We start from the raw sequence: 16,893 nt of genomic DNA on the forward strand, positions 1-16,893 counted from the left end.
CACTTGTTGTTGATTCTTCACAAAAAAATACAGTTTTATATCTTTATGTTTGAAGCCTGAAATGTGGCAAAAGGTCGCAAAGTTCAAGGGGGCCGAATACTTTCGCAAGGCACTGTATGTTGGGTTCATGTCTCCATCTCAACCAAAAATACAAGTTAAAGAAATAAAATAATATGATTAAGCCTGTGGCTTAGATCTAACTATACAAGCAATAGATACTCTCAATAGATAATCTCCTTTTAATGTTGATATTTGGTTGCATTGTCAACCAAACACAATTCAATATTACTTTTGTAAGACAATAAATGAACTAATGTAACAGGATGTATGCAACCTTAAAATCAGTAACACATCCATGGCCACATTCTGAGGTTACTGTAACAATAAATGTCTCATGTAATCATAGAAAGTGTGCATGTTCAGGGTCGCAGGTCTGTGGAAATCTTCACGATTGCTATAATAATCTGCACAGAATATCAAATGGCACTGATCACTTGCACCATGTAATTGAATGTAATATCAACTGCAATACAGGTCATTTGGTTGTGCTATAAAATGAAGCACAGGGATAATACATTAAGTTGTTTTATAAATAAACCAAATATCAAACATTGGATTCTCATTTGAATTTGGTTGTGCTTTTAGATGATTGAAAGCATAGTGATAAACCATTGAGAATTCAAACTTGTGGCTGTCTTTCTAAGTGGGGGGAAATAGATTGGAATCTCATTCATCAATGCATCTACCAAATATTACCCACTTCTCAATGTTGAAATGACATGGTGTGCCCAGTGGGATGTTCGCCCCCCATGGCAAATATTGACCATTGCACGTGAATTCATTTCATGCCCTACCCTACCCAGGCATGCTTGCTTCTGCCAAATTTAAGGCCTGGTCCTGCCTGAAGTCCGAAATCAGAAATAACTTCCTCCATTAGTAAATCCATTAGCTGCTCCTCTCTGTCTGTCACTCGCTCTCTGTGTGAAGCTCGCTCTGCATGCGTGAAGCTCGCTCTGCATGCGTGACGCTTGCTCTGCATGCGCTCTGCTCACATCGGCTCTGAGCCTGAGTATCCATAGCAACGGCTCCGCTTGGAATGCTCTGCTCAATGAAGAGACATGAGACAGCACTTAGCTGTTAGCTACTTTTCATCACTCATCTCCGACAAAACTCAAGGAACATTATTTTCTGTGAAATAATCTCTCCTATCTTGTATTTTACGAGGGTGAAGCACTTCTGACACCATGTTATGATCCTAGTCAGATATGACTAGACTGCACAGCAGAGCACGTGCAAATTGCTCAGCTTCAAAATGTTAGTGATCAATGTAGTAATACCCAAGCCCTGCCCGTACCCTAGTTATTGATGGAAAAAAACAGGACCTACCCGGGCCTAACCCGGTGTATAATGTCGGGGCAGGTCGGGCTCGGGTCGGATAGCAGTGCTCTAATCTAAATTAAAGTTTTTAACCACACAATTCTGTAAAAAGTGGGGGAGGCTACACCTGACGGTCTTTACACCTGACGACATGTGACAACTTTGCTATTGCATATAAATAAACCATGCTATTATAGTCATTCTAGTCTGCTCCCAGATCTGTTTGTGCTATCTAAAGCCTCAGTATGTTTGTATCTATTTGTATCAGCATGTTAATCCAAGGGTCCTGGCTAAATGCAAAAATACATCAGGATTACTGATTGAGCATTCCGCTCCATTCAGACAATTCCATCACTCCTATCTGTCTGCCCTTCTTCTAAACAGAATTTAATTACATTATTGGTTGATATCCTGAATGAACACCAATGGATTATTACAGATCACTGAATGTTCCCTTTTTCAATGTTTAACCTAACCCAGGCAGCACAGCACCTTTTTAATGATATACATAATGTAATCCATTACAAAATTAATCTCTGCTTCTGTGACCTGAATGTTAACACAAACCATTTGTTTTTTGTCTGTTTTCTTTACAGGGAAGGCATTTCTATACTAAATATTTCTATTTTCTATTATGTTTAGATTGTATTTTTTTTAACTAGGCAAGTCAGTTAAGAACACATTCTTATTTACAATGACAGCCTACCCCGGATCACAGCTGGTTGTGATACAGCCTGGAATCGAACCAGGGTCTGTAATGACAACTCTTGAACTGAGATGAAGTGCCTTAGACCGCTGCGCCATTCGGGAGATTTAACTCTTACTTTTTTTACACAAATCCCATTAATCTATGGATTCATGGACAGTGCTTTTATACTAGTTTCTTATCCTTACCCTTACTCAAATCAAACTGTATTTGTCACATGCACCGAATACAACAAGTGTAGATGCTTACTTACAAGCGCTTAACCAACAGTGCAGTTCAAGAAAGAGTTCAAAAATATTTACCAAATAAAACAAGACTTTATACAGGGAGTACCGGTACTGAGTCAATGTGCGGGAGTACAGGTTAATGTAGGTCGGGTTGAAGTGACTATGCATAGTTAATAAACAGCGCCTAGCAGCAGTGTAAAAAACAATGTAAAAAGTCTGGTGGCCATTTGATTAATTGTTCAGCAGACTTATTGTCACGCCCTGATCTGTTTCACCTGATCTTGTTCTTGTCTCCACCCCCCTCCAGGTGTTGCCAATCTTCCCCAGTTATCCCCTGGGTATTTATACCTGTGTTTTCTGTCTGTCTGTGCCAGTTCGTCTTATTTGTTCAAGTCAACCAGCGGGTTGCGTCTCAGCGCCTGCTTTTTCCACTCTCTCATTTCTCGACCTCCTGGTTTTGACCCTTGCCTGTCCTAACTTCGAGCCCGCCTGCCTGACCTTGAGCCTGACTACTGACCTGTACCTTGCCCCCGCTGTATTACCGACCTCTGCCTTACCCTGAGCCTGCCTGTCGCCCGGTACCATTGCCGCTACTCTGGCTTACCGGCCCCTGCCAGCCTTGACTTGTCGTTTGCTTGCCCCTGTTGTTGCAATAAACATTGTTACTTCAACAGTCTGCACTTTCCTCCCCTGGAGCGCTACCATGGAGATTCCAGAACCTGCCGGGCCTTTCTCGTTTCTTTGTTCCCCTCGGCTTGCTCGAAGATAGCGTACATTATTACGCTGGCGGTGTGGGAGCAACAATCCGCCATCTGCCTCAGTCTGGAGGTATTTGTGGCGGAGGTGAGAAGTTTGAGGCCCCGGTGTCTGGGAGAGAGGCTCACCGGAAGTTGCTTCGGAGTTCCGCACGCTAGCAAGAGGGTACCTGGAACCCGGAAGCACTGTTCAACACGTTCCTGCGTGGATTATCGGAGGAGGTAAAGGATGAGCTGGCAACCCGAGAACTACCGACGGCTCTCGACTCACTCATCGCTTTAACCATCCAGATCGATGGTCAGCTACGGGAACGTAGGAGGGAGAAGAGGTTCGATTGCGGTCCCAATCGCTCACTTTAGGGATCCCACCTTGCATCGGATGATCTCCGGAAGTCCCCGTTGTCTACGTCCCCGAGAGATCCAAGCTCACCCGAGTCCCTCCAAGAGCCTCCGGAGACTGCCGATTCACTTCTTCCCAAGCCGATGCAGGGCTAGGCTGTCTCCAGCCGAACGAGTAAGCAGACTTGAGACCTAGTTGTCTGCATTGCAGTAATGCAGGTCATTTTGTCTACCTGTCCCTTCAAGAGACCTAGCTCATTCGTTGGAGTGAGTACTCTGGTGAGCCTTAAAGATAATTTTTCGTCTCCCCTTGCTCGCCCCCCTCTCCATGCCATTACTGGTATGCCGTGATCTGTTTCACTTGTGCTTGTCTCCACCCCCCCTCAGGTGTCGCCCATCTTCCCCACTTATCCCCTGGGTATGTATGCCTGTGTTTTCTGTCTGTGAAAGTTCATCTTGTTTGTTCAATTCAACCAGCGTTTTGTGTCTCAGCTCCCACTTTTTCCAGTCTCTTTTCTCGCCCTCCTGGTTTTGACCCTTGCCTGTCCTGACTCCAAGCCCACCTGCCTGTCACCCGGGACCTTTGCTCCTACTCTGGATTATCGACCCCTGCCTGCCTTGACCTGTCGTTTTGCCTGCCCCTCTTGCAATAAACATGGTTTCTTTAACAGTCTACCTGAAACCTGATACTTATGGCTTGGGGGTAGAAGTTGTTAAGGAGCTTTTTTGTCCTCGACTTGGTGCTCCGGTACCGCTTCCCGTGCGGTAGCAGAGAGAAGTCTGTGACTTGGGTGACTGGAGTCTTTGATAATTTTTGGGGCTTTCCTCTGACACAGCCTAGTACAGTATATAGGTCCTGGATGGCAGGAAGCTTGGCCCCAGTGAAGTACAGTAGGGGACAAAAAACACACACCCCTGAGGGGCCCAGGGTTGACATGTTGTTGCCTGATTTGTTGTAGGCTCATGTTTCAGCAGCCTATAATCTGCAACTGGTTGCTTGTTTTATTTTCCCACTGTTAGTCATTGAACTTTAATTTAATAATTTCTCATATATCCTCAACAACTCTATTTGTACTAGCCTATAGTTGAACATAATCTGCTACCCTTTGCATTGATGAAAAGTAATGTTAAGGCCTACAGTGCTTTCCATGGTCAGGAGTTCACTGGAGCTGAGTAACATCACCTCAAAGTGTCTACTGCTTGAGCTCCTGTTCCTCTCGTAGAATATTAGTTCAAAAGTATTGTGGACCTTCTGCACCTAAATATAAACAGTACCAGCACCCAAAATAAATTCAGCCAACTATTTTAGTCCAAGTCAAGCACTGAATGTTTAAAACAAAATACAGTATCCTATATTTTAAAATGATTGAAAACAAAACCTTAGCCCTGGTTAGTCATTATATTATGCTAAATCGTTTTTTTTTGTTGTCTTTTTCAAAACCGTAAGACATTTGCTGGAAAGTACATCTGGTTTCAGGACATATGTACAGTATCATTGTTTATTAAGAGAGTAAAGGATTGCATCACTGCAATTTCCTCTTTACTACAAGTGGCCTGTTTCTGTACACCAGACTACATGTGGTGCGCTCTGACCTGTAGTTTCACTTCAGGATTTATCTCCGATATATACTGTTCTATTTTAATCCTGCTCAACTATTGGTCGGTGTACAGTTATGAAACCTCCCAAACCCCTTTCACTGCGCTTCATATGTTGAGTTTGTACAAGGACGTGTGATTCTGACGCGCGCTATTCCTCAACCACACAAATAGAAACGAAAGTCTGGTCATGCAAATATACACGTGCATTTAATATTTTGCTTTTGTTTGGTTATGACACCCTGGCTATTTTGTTATGCCCCGTTTATACTAGGAAGGGGCATTGCGCGATGAAACATTGTAAACCATTGGGCTTGTTCAGCCCACGAAGTGAGGAATTTGTGTATGGAGGTCCATGATTGTCGAATTTGGTAACAAAACAATGAATTTCTCTTTAGCTACGTGAGGCTTATTTGATCGAATAGAAGTTTGCTTATGGTTGGGTAGTTACAAATGCACTGATATAGGTGGACACGTGTCATTTCGGCAACTTTGAAAAAACAACCATTTTGAGTTGTGCTGTTGTCAGGGAGAGGTCTCATGGATATAACCCGTATTTGCGTGGAGAATTCCCATTTAAAGGCTTCCATCATTTTAAAGTAGTCAACTAGTTAAGGATTCCTATGAGTTTGGAGAAATCAACCAATTAAGAAGAAAATGGACTAGTTGAAAATAGAGATTGCCTTAATGGCACTTGCCCATGCTGTCACAGATGTTATAATAGCACAGATACAAAGATTAATCCTCTATGGCCTGTTTTTCACTCGGGTCTCTGCCCTGTCATTGGCTGGAACTGTCCCACCTGATCTTGCCGCCTCCTGCCTGCCTTCCATCATTCAGGGCATATATTTCCATTTTTGAGCGGTCACCCGAATATCTTGTCAATATAATAGACCATCTTTGGCTTGTTTTGTTGAATGAAGCAACCGACTGCAGACGAAAGTCGAGGAGTGAAGTCTGGAGAGGTGCGTCTGCTACAGCCGAAAGTCGGAGACTGGTGTGAGTTTTCCAACATCAAGGCTCAGTGCAACATGGCCGTGTTGCCATTGTTTCTAAAAATGTTTATTTGTAATGTCGAAATAAACAAGTCTCCAACTACCATATCACACACAAACCATTTGTAAAAATGTGTTTGCATTGTACTACCAATTGGGGAGAGACTCATATCACATTAAATGTACATATCCACTGTATACATATGAATCGTAGCAAAGTTGCTTCCTGTTTCAGTCACATCGTTGGTCTCGTTTGCATGGATCAAACAAATACACTAATGATTGGTTGAAAATGTGTGCCTCTCAGAATGCAGGCGATGGCTGAGGGGTAACTGCAAAAAATTGACGTCAACTACAGTTGAAACTAAATTACCTTTGATCACATGGATGTTATGCAGTCGACATGTAGGCACATTTTGGCCAATTGTTATCCCCATAATGTAACGAACTTTGAAAGGTGGCGACCAACGATGGTCACAGAGTTGACAAAAGTATCCGCTCGAACACACCCATTCACTTTCAATGGAAGGAAAGCAAGAGAAGCGGAGTGGGCGGAAACCATTGACAGAAGGTTTTCACCAACAACTAATTTGGCAGGAGAATTTACACCCCCCATTCATTTTCAACAAGGGCACACGGAGAAATGTGCAGGGGATTGCGGGAACCCTGCTATCTGTAGAAAAAAAGTGAGCTCTGCTCTATTTCAAGCAAAGCATTTGTCAAGAGGAGGCCGCCTCTGGTCAAAACCCACTGTGAGCGATGCGAATAGGGGGCGAGGGAACTGAACAGGGCAGGGGCTAAAGTTGGGAAAGCTGAACGTTATCTTCCTTACTATTGCGATGCTAGTGACCAATCATAGCTCACCATAGCTTCCAACCCCGACTGGATTGGCTAACAATGGCTGTTGACACTACCTAGCTCGCTTACACAATATATACAGCGCATTCAGACCCCTTAAATGTTCCACATTTTGTTATGTTACAGCCTTATTCTAAAATGGATTCAATAGTTTCCCCCTTTATCAATGTACACACTACCCCATAATGGCAAAGCAAAAACAGGTTTTTAGACATTTTTGCACATTTATTAAAAATAAAAAACTATCACATCTACATAAGTATTCAGACCCTTTACTATGAGACTCGGAATTGTCCTCAGGTGCATCCTGTTTCCATTGAACACATTTGAGATGTTTCTACAACTTGATTGGAGTCCACCTGTAGGAAATTCAATTGATTGGACATGTTTTTGAAAGGCACACACCTGTCTATATAAGGTCCCACAGTTGACAGTGCATGTCAGAGCGGAAACGAAGCCATGAGGTCGAAGGAATTATCTGTAGAGCTCCGAGACAGGATTGTGTTGAGGCAGAGATCTGAGGAAGGGTACCAAAAAAATGTCTGCAGCATTGAAGGTCCCCAACAACACAGTGGCCTCCATCATTCTTAAATGGTAGAAGTTTGGAACCACCAAAACTCTTCCAAGAGCTGGCCACCTGGCCAAACTAAGCAATCGGGGGAGATGGGCCTTGGTCTGGGAGGTGATCAAAAACCTGATGGTCATTCTGACAGAGCTCCAGAGTTCCTCTTTGGAGATGGGAGAACCTTCCAGAAGGACAACCATCAGGCCTCTATTCGTAGAGTGGCCAGATGGAAGCCAGTACTCAGTGGAGTTTGCCAAAATACTCCTAAAGGACTCTCAGACCATGAGGAACAAGATTCTTTGGTCTGAAGAAACCAACATGGAACTCTTTGGCCTGAATGCCAAGCATCACATCTGGAGGATACCTGGCACCATCCCAAGCGGTGTAGCATGGTGGTGGCAGCAGCATGCTGTTGGGATGTTTTTTGGCGACAGAGACTGGGAGACCAGTCAGGATTCATGGAAAGATAAACGGAGCAAAGTACAGAGAGATCCTTGATGAAAACTTGCTCCGATCGCTCAGGACCTCAGCCTGGTGTGATGGTTCACCTTCTAACAGGACAAAGACCCCAAGCACACAGCCAGGACAACACAGGATTGGCTTCGTGACAAGTCTCTGAATGTCCTTGAGTGGCCCAGCCAGAGCCCGGGCTTGAACCAAATCGAACATCTCTGGAGAGACCTGAAAATATATATGTATCGAAGCTCCCCATCCAAGCTGCCAGAGCTTGAGAGGATCTGCAGAGAAGAATCGGAGAAACTCCCCAAATACAGGTGTGCCAAGCATGTAGCGTCATACCCAAGAACATTTGAGTTTGTAATCATGCCAAAAGTGCTTCATCAAAGTACTGAGTAAAGGGTCTGAATACTTACATAAATGTGATATTTCAGTTTTTTGTTATTACATTTGGAAAAATTTCGACAAACCAGTTTTTGCTTTGTTATTATGGGTTATTGTGTGTAGATTGACGAGGGGGAAAAAAACATTTAATCAATTTTAGAAAAAGGCTGTAACGTAAATTTTTTTAGAAAAAGTAAAGCGGTCTGAATACTTTCCGAATGCACTGTATCACCCTTTTCCCTATGCCTCTGTACTGGTACAGATCTACTACTCACACCACTCCTTTCAGGATCCCTCCACCTTGACACATCTTCCTCTACTTTCTTCACTGTCTCAGCATACAACAATTTCTGCACAACTCTAACCCTGAAACTCAATCTTCCTCTCTCGCACTGGACATTTCTGATCCCCAGCCCCATGGGCACTCTTACAGTTAACACATACCAATACTTTCCCCAATGCTACACATTCCTTTGTCTCATGCCCTTCTATACACTTCTCACACCTAGGATCCTCCCTCCTACACACTGCTGCCACATTCCCATAAGCTTGACATCTGTAACAACGTAATTCCGGAACAAACGCTCGTACGGGATAACTTATATATCCTAACATCACTTTGGCGGGCAAAGACTCAACATCAAAACTCAAAAGAACAGACGACTTTTGTTTCACTACTCACGCTACCCTATCTGCGTTGCACTAAGCGACGAGTATCATCTTCCCCTTCAGTTGATTAGCTTTCACATTTACAGCTACCCCAGTAATCACTCCTTTTCTTGAGAGCAAAACAATTCACATCTCTTGTCCCCATTGGTTTACCGCAGAGCACCTGCTCCCTCTGACCAGCAGAAACACAATAAATTATCACCAGACCACTTCTGGTTGCCTTCACCATTCCACAGCACCCAACTTTGTTTTCACCCACCATGAAACCACAAATGGATCAGCCAAGAATATGTCTCCTTATGATAATTAATACTGCACTTCTCCTGACATACATCTTGTTATTGCCCTCTCAAGGGATGCAATTTCTTGTTCTCAGCTCCTACTGTCTTTGCTAAGGCTAATGTCTGCCGGACTTTGTGGTTCATTATGAGCAGACAATACACAGGTAGTCGAAAATTTCTAATTCTACCAGTGAAATGAAAATGTGCTAGTTCTAGCTTGTGGTTTGGATAATTGTGATGTCTAGGATAAAAATGTCTATGATAAAAAGAGCCATGCTGAAATTCCCCTTTAAAATAATGTGTCCCTATTATTAAAAAAATTGAGTTGTTGGCATATCCCTACTGTAAATCATTTGGGGGGGGGGGCTGTCTTTATTCACTTTTCTACAAGCTTGCATGACTTCAGTTCTTAGTACGTGTCATTGATGGGAGTTGCTGGAGTACGAATGACAAACAGGAACTCATGCAAGCAGGCGGTAATAGTAGGAGCGCTGAAGTGAGCGGTGCAGCCATATTTCCGTGCTTCGAGTTCAGCAGAGGGGAGTATCCGCGGCTGCAGCCTTGCCATATAACCATCTCATCTCAAATCACACCTGCTCTGGTAAGACATTCTACAAAGTAACAAAGTATAGCGTTATCTATACATGGAATATTTATGTGAACAGAATAGGAGCAGAATAGGGATGCTCACTACTTTGTTTTTCGCACTTGTTGCAGCACTTTTGCTGCCTCTTCCCTATAAACAGAAAAACATCTCCAACAGGTGTCTGGGATTATTGTAGTGGGGATGTGGCTTGGTAGAAGGCTAGTAGTTGAAGGTTAAATAGAGTGCATGTGTAAAAATGTATCCTTGATGCAACGGCTACATTTTAGTCGTATTTAAAAAAAAATCCAGAATCCTAAATTATAGCCTATTCGAGTCGGGTCAAATAATTCCCTTTTCGACAATATCATGACATTTTACAAAAAAGTGGCTATGCCAAATTCACTGATTAGCCGAGTAAACTAGCTGTTTTAGGTTAGCTGTAGATTTGGGTTTGGTCGGTGGACTCGACACGTTTTATTTGAACAGAACAAGCAGAAAAATCCCTACCATACGCGTGGAACATTGTATCTATTTTAACACACGTCGTGTAGTCTAACCGAGTCGGGTTTGTTACTTTTGAAATCGCTTAAACAGTTTAGGCTATTATTAAACACCCAAATATGTGTATCTTCTTCAGAAGTGAATCAAGCTCCTGGCTATCTTGTGAATCCAACTGATGAAGTTGTTACATTTGTAACAGACCCTAATCGCAACAAGTAATTCTGTAAGTGTCTGTCCCTGGCGGATAGACGACTTTGTATCCGCGTTACACCCAGTAGTAGCCAAGATGAAATTGGAAAATGTATCTGTTGTACACGGTGCAGCATATAGGCTACATCGAACGTCCACCTCACCATTTTTTATCCAAGCAAGGTTGATACAGTTGTGGTGCTGAAGTAAGGATCACACCTCGATGCGGTATTGGTGCTCAAGTAAGATATTTACCGAGAAGGGTGGAGACTTTTTATTATGGTGTTTTTGTGATTTATGGAATAGGCTCGCTTAATCTAAACTTCCATATTTATGACTAATGGCTGTACAAGGGCAGCGTCAATCAGTCTCTATTTCGCAGCAGCGTTTAAAGCAGGAAGGGTAGTCCCATTTGACTAAGTATCACCCGGGTGGCTAAAACTCGTTTTTCCTCTTTCGCTCCCTCTGACAGGAAGGCACTGTGGAAATCATCCGAGGTATTTGGAAACCAAAGTGACAGCTCCGCGCACAGACCCAGGAGAAGGAAACAAGATGCCGAAAGCTGTAAGTATTGCTGTAGTTTTATTTATTTCAAAGCTTTTCATGTGTTTCTGAGTTGCCTGAAACTATGCTTGGTAACTATGAGACGTTGCCAGTCATGAGTCGAGATGGGAGTAACCCAGGCAAGCAAGAGACTTATTGCCACGATGTCTACACGTGATGAGAGGAGGTATTCATGGCAGTCTAGCGATAGGGGCTATTTGTGTTGTAAACATGTATAATGTTTCTATGATTTCATTTGTACTGTCACTTGTAGATGAAAATGAGAACTTTGTCCTCACTTACAGAAATACATTCTCCTGAATTGAGAATATTGAATATGAGAATAAGTGGCCTCTTGTAAGTGATCACACTTCTGAATATGTGGTTTCTCACATGAAGTTGAGTCATTTTTCACAACCTCTTTTATACCTAATGTAATATCTTAGCAGTGACTTACCAAGGTACACAACGGCCCAGCTTTTTGTTGAAAATTTGTCTTTGAAAGCAATTCCCACAAGTGTAGTAAAACAATGGACTTTCATTACTTTAGCTAGAGAGGAAGTAAAGGATCATCTGACCTAAATGACCAGAGAAATAAAATGTTTATTTGATTTATATGGAATATCACACCAGCCTCTAAAATCATGTGCTGTGCTTCAACTGAGACATTTCTTCTTTGCTTTTCCCGGGGTGCTAATAGCTGTAACGGTGTGTGATCTAGAGAGAAGTTGATAGTTGAACAGTACACTGTATTGTATTTACAGTTAGTCCCCCATTTGTCCAAGACACCCCCTAGTCGAAGACTCGAGGAGTAACAAAGAGTGTTGGTTTGTTTAGAAATTGCCCTAGGGTTAAGAGCGTCACACTAAACTGGGAAGTAGTGACATCATCAGTGTGGTGCTGGCTGCATGACACAGTTGCACTTTCTGTCACTCCTCTGTTAGGCACAAAACTTGAAAACCCTGCCTAATGGCTGATTGTTTTCTTTTCCATGATATCAATGAGGCATAATCATTGACTTACTGCCACTGGCTCACTTCTCTCAACATGAATGACGGAAATTTAAGTTAGAGCAAGGAATTAAATATTACAATGGCAAGTTATTACTAAGTTTGAAGTCTATTTTTAATGAACTTGGTCTTACATTTTTTGTTTTGACGTCAATCGTTTTGCAACTCAAATTAATCCTCAAAATGCTGAGTTGTTTTAATTCATAGCATTGGTTGGTCAACATAGGTGTTTACGTTTTGGCTGTGGCTGCTACACACTGACTGGAAGGGCTTTCTAGAAAACGGACCGTTTCACTGACGTGATCTTATTGAGATTCTCTATTGTGCTTTGTGACACAAAATCCTTTTTACTGTGAAAGGTGCGTGTTAAACATTTCTCTATTATATAGAGCTAGTAGAGTAGGCTCGAGTTAATTTGGTTAAGAAGAGAAAGAAATCTGACAAAAGAAAGTTGAGCAGCTGAGATTGAGATCCTGGTTTGGTCTCACTTCTCCCTCTGGCTCGAGTTACACTTGTTAGAATAACACATTATCACCAAGTGTGGGACAGTGTTCAATCCTTGGCTTTCCCTAAATCCTCTTTCTGTGCAGTCGCGGCCCCTTGAACATCCATGTGACAGTCAGACAACACAGCCACACAAGCCGTGGCCTTAACCAACACATACTGTATGGGTGTTCCCTCCTTCTGTCCGAAACCCATTGCTAACAATTTGTTCTCTTCAATAATTGATAATACAATGATATAATGATGCCTGCTGTTACACCCTCTGGGCATGTCACTGAATAGTCATCATGTTAGCACTTACCACATCATTATATATTTAGACATTATATAGTATTTAGTTCCTAATAGAAGTTAATACACTGTTTAGTCAACAAGTTGGCCAAGCTGAGGTACTGGGCCCGGGTCTGCAAAACGAATCCACACATTAGAGGTTTCAGTCCTAAATACCTTAATGAAAGGGGCGCAGTAGGGGTGTATACTACCCCCTCGCCAGTCTCCATGGGACCTAGTGCAGGGAGGTAGTGCACTGCACTGCATGTCAGCAGGTTGCACCCAGCACATTGGTTGTTTATGGCTATATGGCTCCCATGACAACCCCACATTGCAACAGTCTCCTGTAAAGCCATGTAAACCATGCACGTGGTTACATATTAAATGGTTCACAGCACAGGGGAATGCAGGTGATGACCACCATTCGGGACCAACTCATTAACCAGTGAAGGGTGTTATATACTAGACAGTGGGGAAGTGAGAGCCACTGTAGTTACTTTATGGAGTGTTTGCTCCTGTAGGGTTACGCAGATGCAAACTGGTACTTGTTAGTTTGTTATAAGCAGGCAGGCATAGTTAAAAAGTTGGATAGCTCTTTGCATACAATATTAGATGATTACTATATTTAGGTCCTTTTCGAGTCAGTTGGGACGTTTGCTGTCATTAGTCTACTTCTCTTGTGGTTTCAGAATAAGAATTGAAATGTGGGTCTTTGTCCAGTTTATTTTTAGCATTAATCATGTTTTCTGGTAACGTTCTGAGTAGAGGAGGACCAAAAAAAGCCAATACCGATTTAATCGGACAATTTTTTTTATTTAAATTTGTAATAATCACAATTACAACAATACTGAATTAACACTTATTTTAACTTAATACATAAATAAAATCAATTTAGTCTCAAATAAAGAATGAAACATGTTCAATTTGGTTTAAATAATGCAAAAACAGTGTTGGAGAAGAAAGTAAAAGTGAAATATGTGCCATGTAAAAAAGCTAACGTTTAAGTTCCTTGCCTAGAACATATGAAAGCTGGTGGTTCCTTTTAACGAGTCTTCAATATTCCCAGTTAAGAAGTATTAGGTTGTAGTTATTATGGGAATTATAGACTATTTCTCTCTATACCATTTGTATTTCATGTACCTTTGACTATTGGATGTTGTTATAGGCACTAAAGTATTGCCAGCCTAATCTCTGGAGTTGATATGTTTGAAGTCATGAACAGTGGTGTGCTTATAGCATTGCGAAGAGCTGCTGGCAAACGCAGGAAAGTGCTGTTTGAATGAATGCTTACGAGCCTGCCGCTGCCTACCACTGCTCAGTCAGACTGCTCTATCAAATCAGACTGAATTATAAACACACAGAAATTAATATGATCAAATCCGGAAACTATCATTTCGAAAACAAAATGTTTATTCTTTCAGTGAAATACGGAACCGTTCTGTATTTTATCAAACGTGTGGCATCCACAAGTCTAAATATTGCTCTTATTGCACAACCTTCAATGTTATGTCATAATTATGTAAAATTCTGGCAAATTAATTACGGTCTTTGTTAGGAAGAAATGGTCTTTACACAGTTCGCAACGAGCCAGACGGCCCAAGCAGCTGCAGATATCCTGACTCGCAAGAGAAGTGACACAATTTCCCTACTTAATATTGCCTGCTAACATGAATTTCTTTTAACTAAATATGCAGGTTTAAAAAAATACACTTGTGTATTTATTTTAAGAAAGGCTTTCATGTTCATGGTTAGGTACATTGGTGCAACGACAGTGCTTCTTTCACGAAATTCGCTTTTGTTAAATCATCACCCATTTGGCAAAGTAGGCTGTGATTTGATGATAAATTAACAGGCACCGCATTGATTATATGCAACGCAGGACAAGCTAGTTAAACTAGTAATATCATCAACCATGTGTAGTTAACTAGTGATTATGTTAAGATTCATTGTTTTCTATAAGATAAGTTGCTAGCTAGCATTACACTTATCTTGGCTCCTTGCTGCACTCGCATAACCGGTGGTCAGCCTGCCACGCAGTCTCCTTGTGGATTGCATTGTTATCGGCCATAATCGGTGTCCAAAAATGCTGATTTACCAATTGTTATGAAAATTAGAAATTGGCCCTAATTAATCGGCCATGCCAATTAATCGGTCAACCTCTAGTTCTGACTGAATGCCTTCACTGACTTGCATGAGATCAGATGTCAGTTTCAGTTTGCCTGTGTGTGCATGCATACGTACGTGTGTGCAGTGGTTCCCACTCGTTCCACTCTCTGTTGGTCTGGGCTTGTTATCTTAAGGTTTCCATGGCAGAGCAGCCGCACACAAGTATTAAGATCACCATGCACAATGCCAAACGTCAGCTGGAGTGGTGTAAAGCTCACCGCCATTGGACTCTGGAAACGTGTTTTCTGGAGTGATGAATCACTCTTCATCAAATGTTATCGGTCACATACACATGTTTAGCAGACGTTATTGCGGGTGTAGCGAAATGCTTGTGTTTCTAGCTCCAACAGTGCAGTAATATCTAACAATTTCACAACAGTTCACACAAATCTAAAGGAATGGAATTAAAAATATAAATATTTGGACGAGCAATGTCGGAGGGGCATAGACTAAAATACAGTATAGACATATGAGATGAGTAATGTAAACATTATTAAAGTGACCATCTGGCAGTCCGACCGACATATCTGGGTTTGGCGGATACCCAGAGAACACTACCTGCCCCAATGGATAGTGCCAACTGTAGAGTTTGGGGCTGTTTTTCATGGTTTGGGCTAGGCTCCTTGGTTCCAGTGAAGGGAAATCTAAACACTACAGCAAACAATGACATTCTAGATGATTCTGTGCTTCCAACTTTGTGGCAACAGTTTGGGGAAGGCCCTTTCCTGTCTCAGCATGACAATGCCCCTGTGCACAAAGCGAGATCCATACAGAAATGGTTTGTTGAGATTGGTATGGAAGAACTTGACTGGCCAGCACAAAGCCCTGACCTCAACCCCATCAAACAGCTTTGGGATGAATTGGAACACCGACTGCGAGCCAGGCCTAGTCAAATCAAATCAAATGTATTTATATAGCCCTTCGTACATCAGCTGATATCTCAAAGTGCTGTACAGAAACCCAGCCTAAAACCCCAAACAGCAAGCAATGCAGGTGTAGAAGCACGGTGGCTAGGAAAAACTCCCTAGAAAGGCCAAAACCTAGAAAGAAACCTAGAGAGGAACCAGGCTATGTGGGGTGGCCAGTCCTCTTCTGGCTGTGCCGGGTGGAGATTATAACAGAACATGGTCAAGATGTTCAAATGTTCATAAATGACCAGCATGGTCGAATAATAATAATAATAATAATAATAATAATAATAATATTATTATTATTATTATTATTATTATTATTATTAAGGCAGAACAGTTGAAACTGGAGCAGCAGCACAGTCAGGTGGACTGGGGACAGCAAGGAGTCATGTCAGGTATTCCTGGGGCATGGTCCTAGGGCTCAGGTCCTCCGAGAGAGAGAAAGAAAGAGAGAATTAGAGAGAGCATATGTGGGATGGCCAGTCCTCTTCTGGCTGTGCCGGGTGGAGATTATAACAGAACATGGCCAAGATGTTCAAATGTTCATAAATGACCAGCATGGTCGAATAATAATAATAATAATAATAATAATAATAATAATAATAATAATAATAATAATAATAATAATAATAATAATAATAATAATAATAATAAGGCAGAACAGTTGAAACTGGAGCAGCAGCACGGCCAGGTGGACTGGGGACAGCAAGGAGTCATCATGTCAGGTAGTCCTGGGGCTTGGTCCTAGGGCTCAGGTCCTCCGAGAGAGAGAGAAAGAGAGAAGGAGAGAATTAGAGAACGCACACTTAGATTCACACAGGACACCGAATAGGACAGTAGAAGTACTCCAGATATAACAAACTGACCCTAGGCCCCCGACACATAAACTACTGCAGCATAAATACTGGAGGCTGAGACAGGAGGGGTCGGGGGGGGGGCGCCAACCCAGACAGGATGACCACATCAGTGAATCAACCCACTCAGGTGACGCACCCCCTCCAGGGA

General features: G+C 42.2%; 1 protein-coding gene across 2 annotated transcripts in view; it reads left to right on the top strand.

Moving 5' to 3' along the window:
- Positions 1–8,841: 8,841 nt before the first annotated feature.
- LOC110522029 (ezrin) overlaps positions 8,842–16,893 on the top strand; it is a 61,919-nt gene continuing 53,867 nt past the window's right edge. Inside the window, exons 1-2 of one of the 2 annotated variants that reach the window (XM_021600092.2) lie at positions 8,842–9,809; positions 10,957–11,048. In XM_021600092.2, coding sequence (XP_021455767.1) covers positions 11,037–11,048 — 12 coding nt within the window. In that variant the 5' untranslated portion in view covers positions 8,842–9,809; positions 10,957–11,036. The other variant, XM_021600091.2, reaches the window with a different exon arrangement.

This window comes from Oncorhynchus mykiss, chromosome 4, assembly GCF_013265735.2.
Source record: "Oncorhynchus mykiss isolate Arlee chromosome 4, USDA_OmykA_1.1, whole genome shotgun sequence".
Taxonomy (NCBI): Eukaryota; Metazoa; Chordata; class Actinopteri; order Salmoniformes; family Salmonidae; genus Oncorhynchus; species Oncorhynchus mykiss.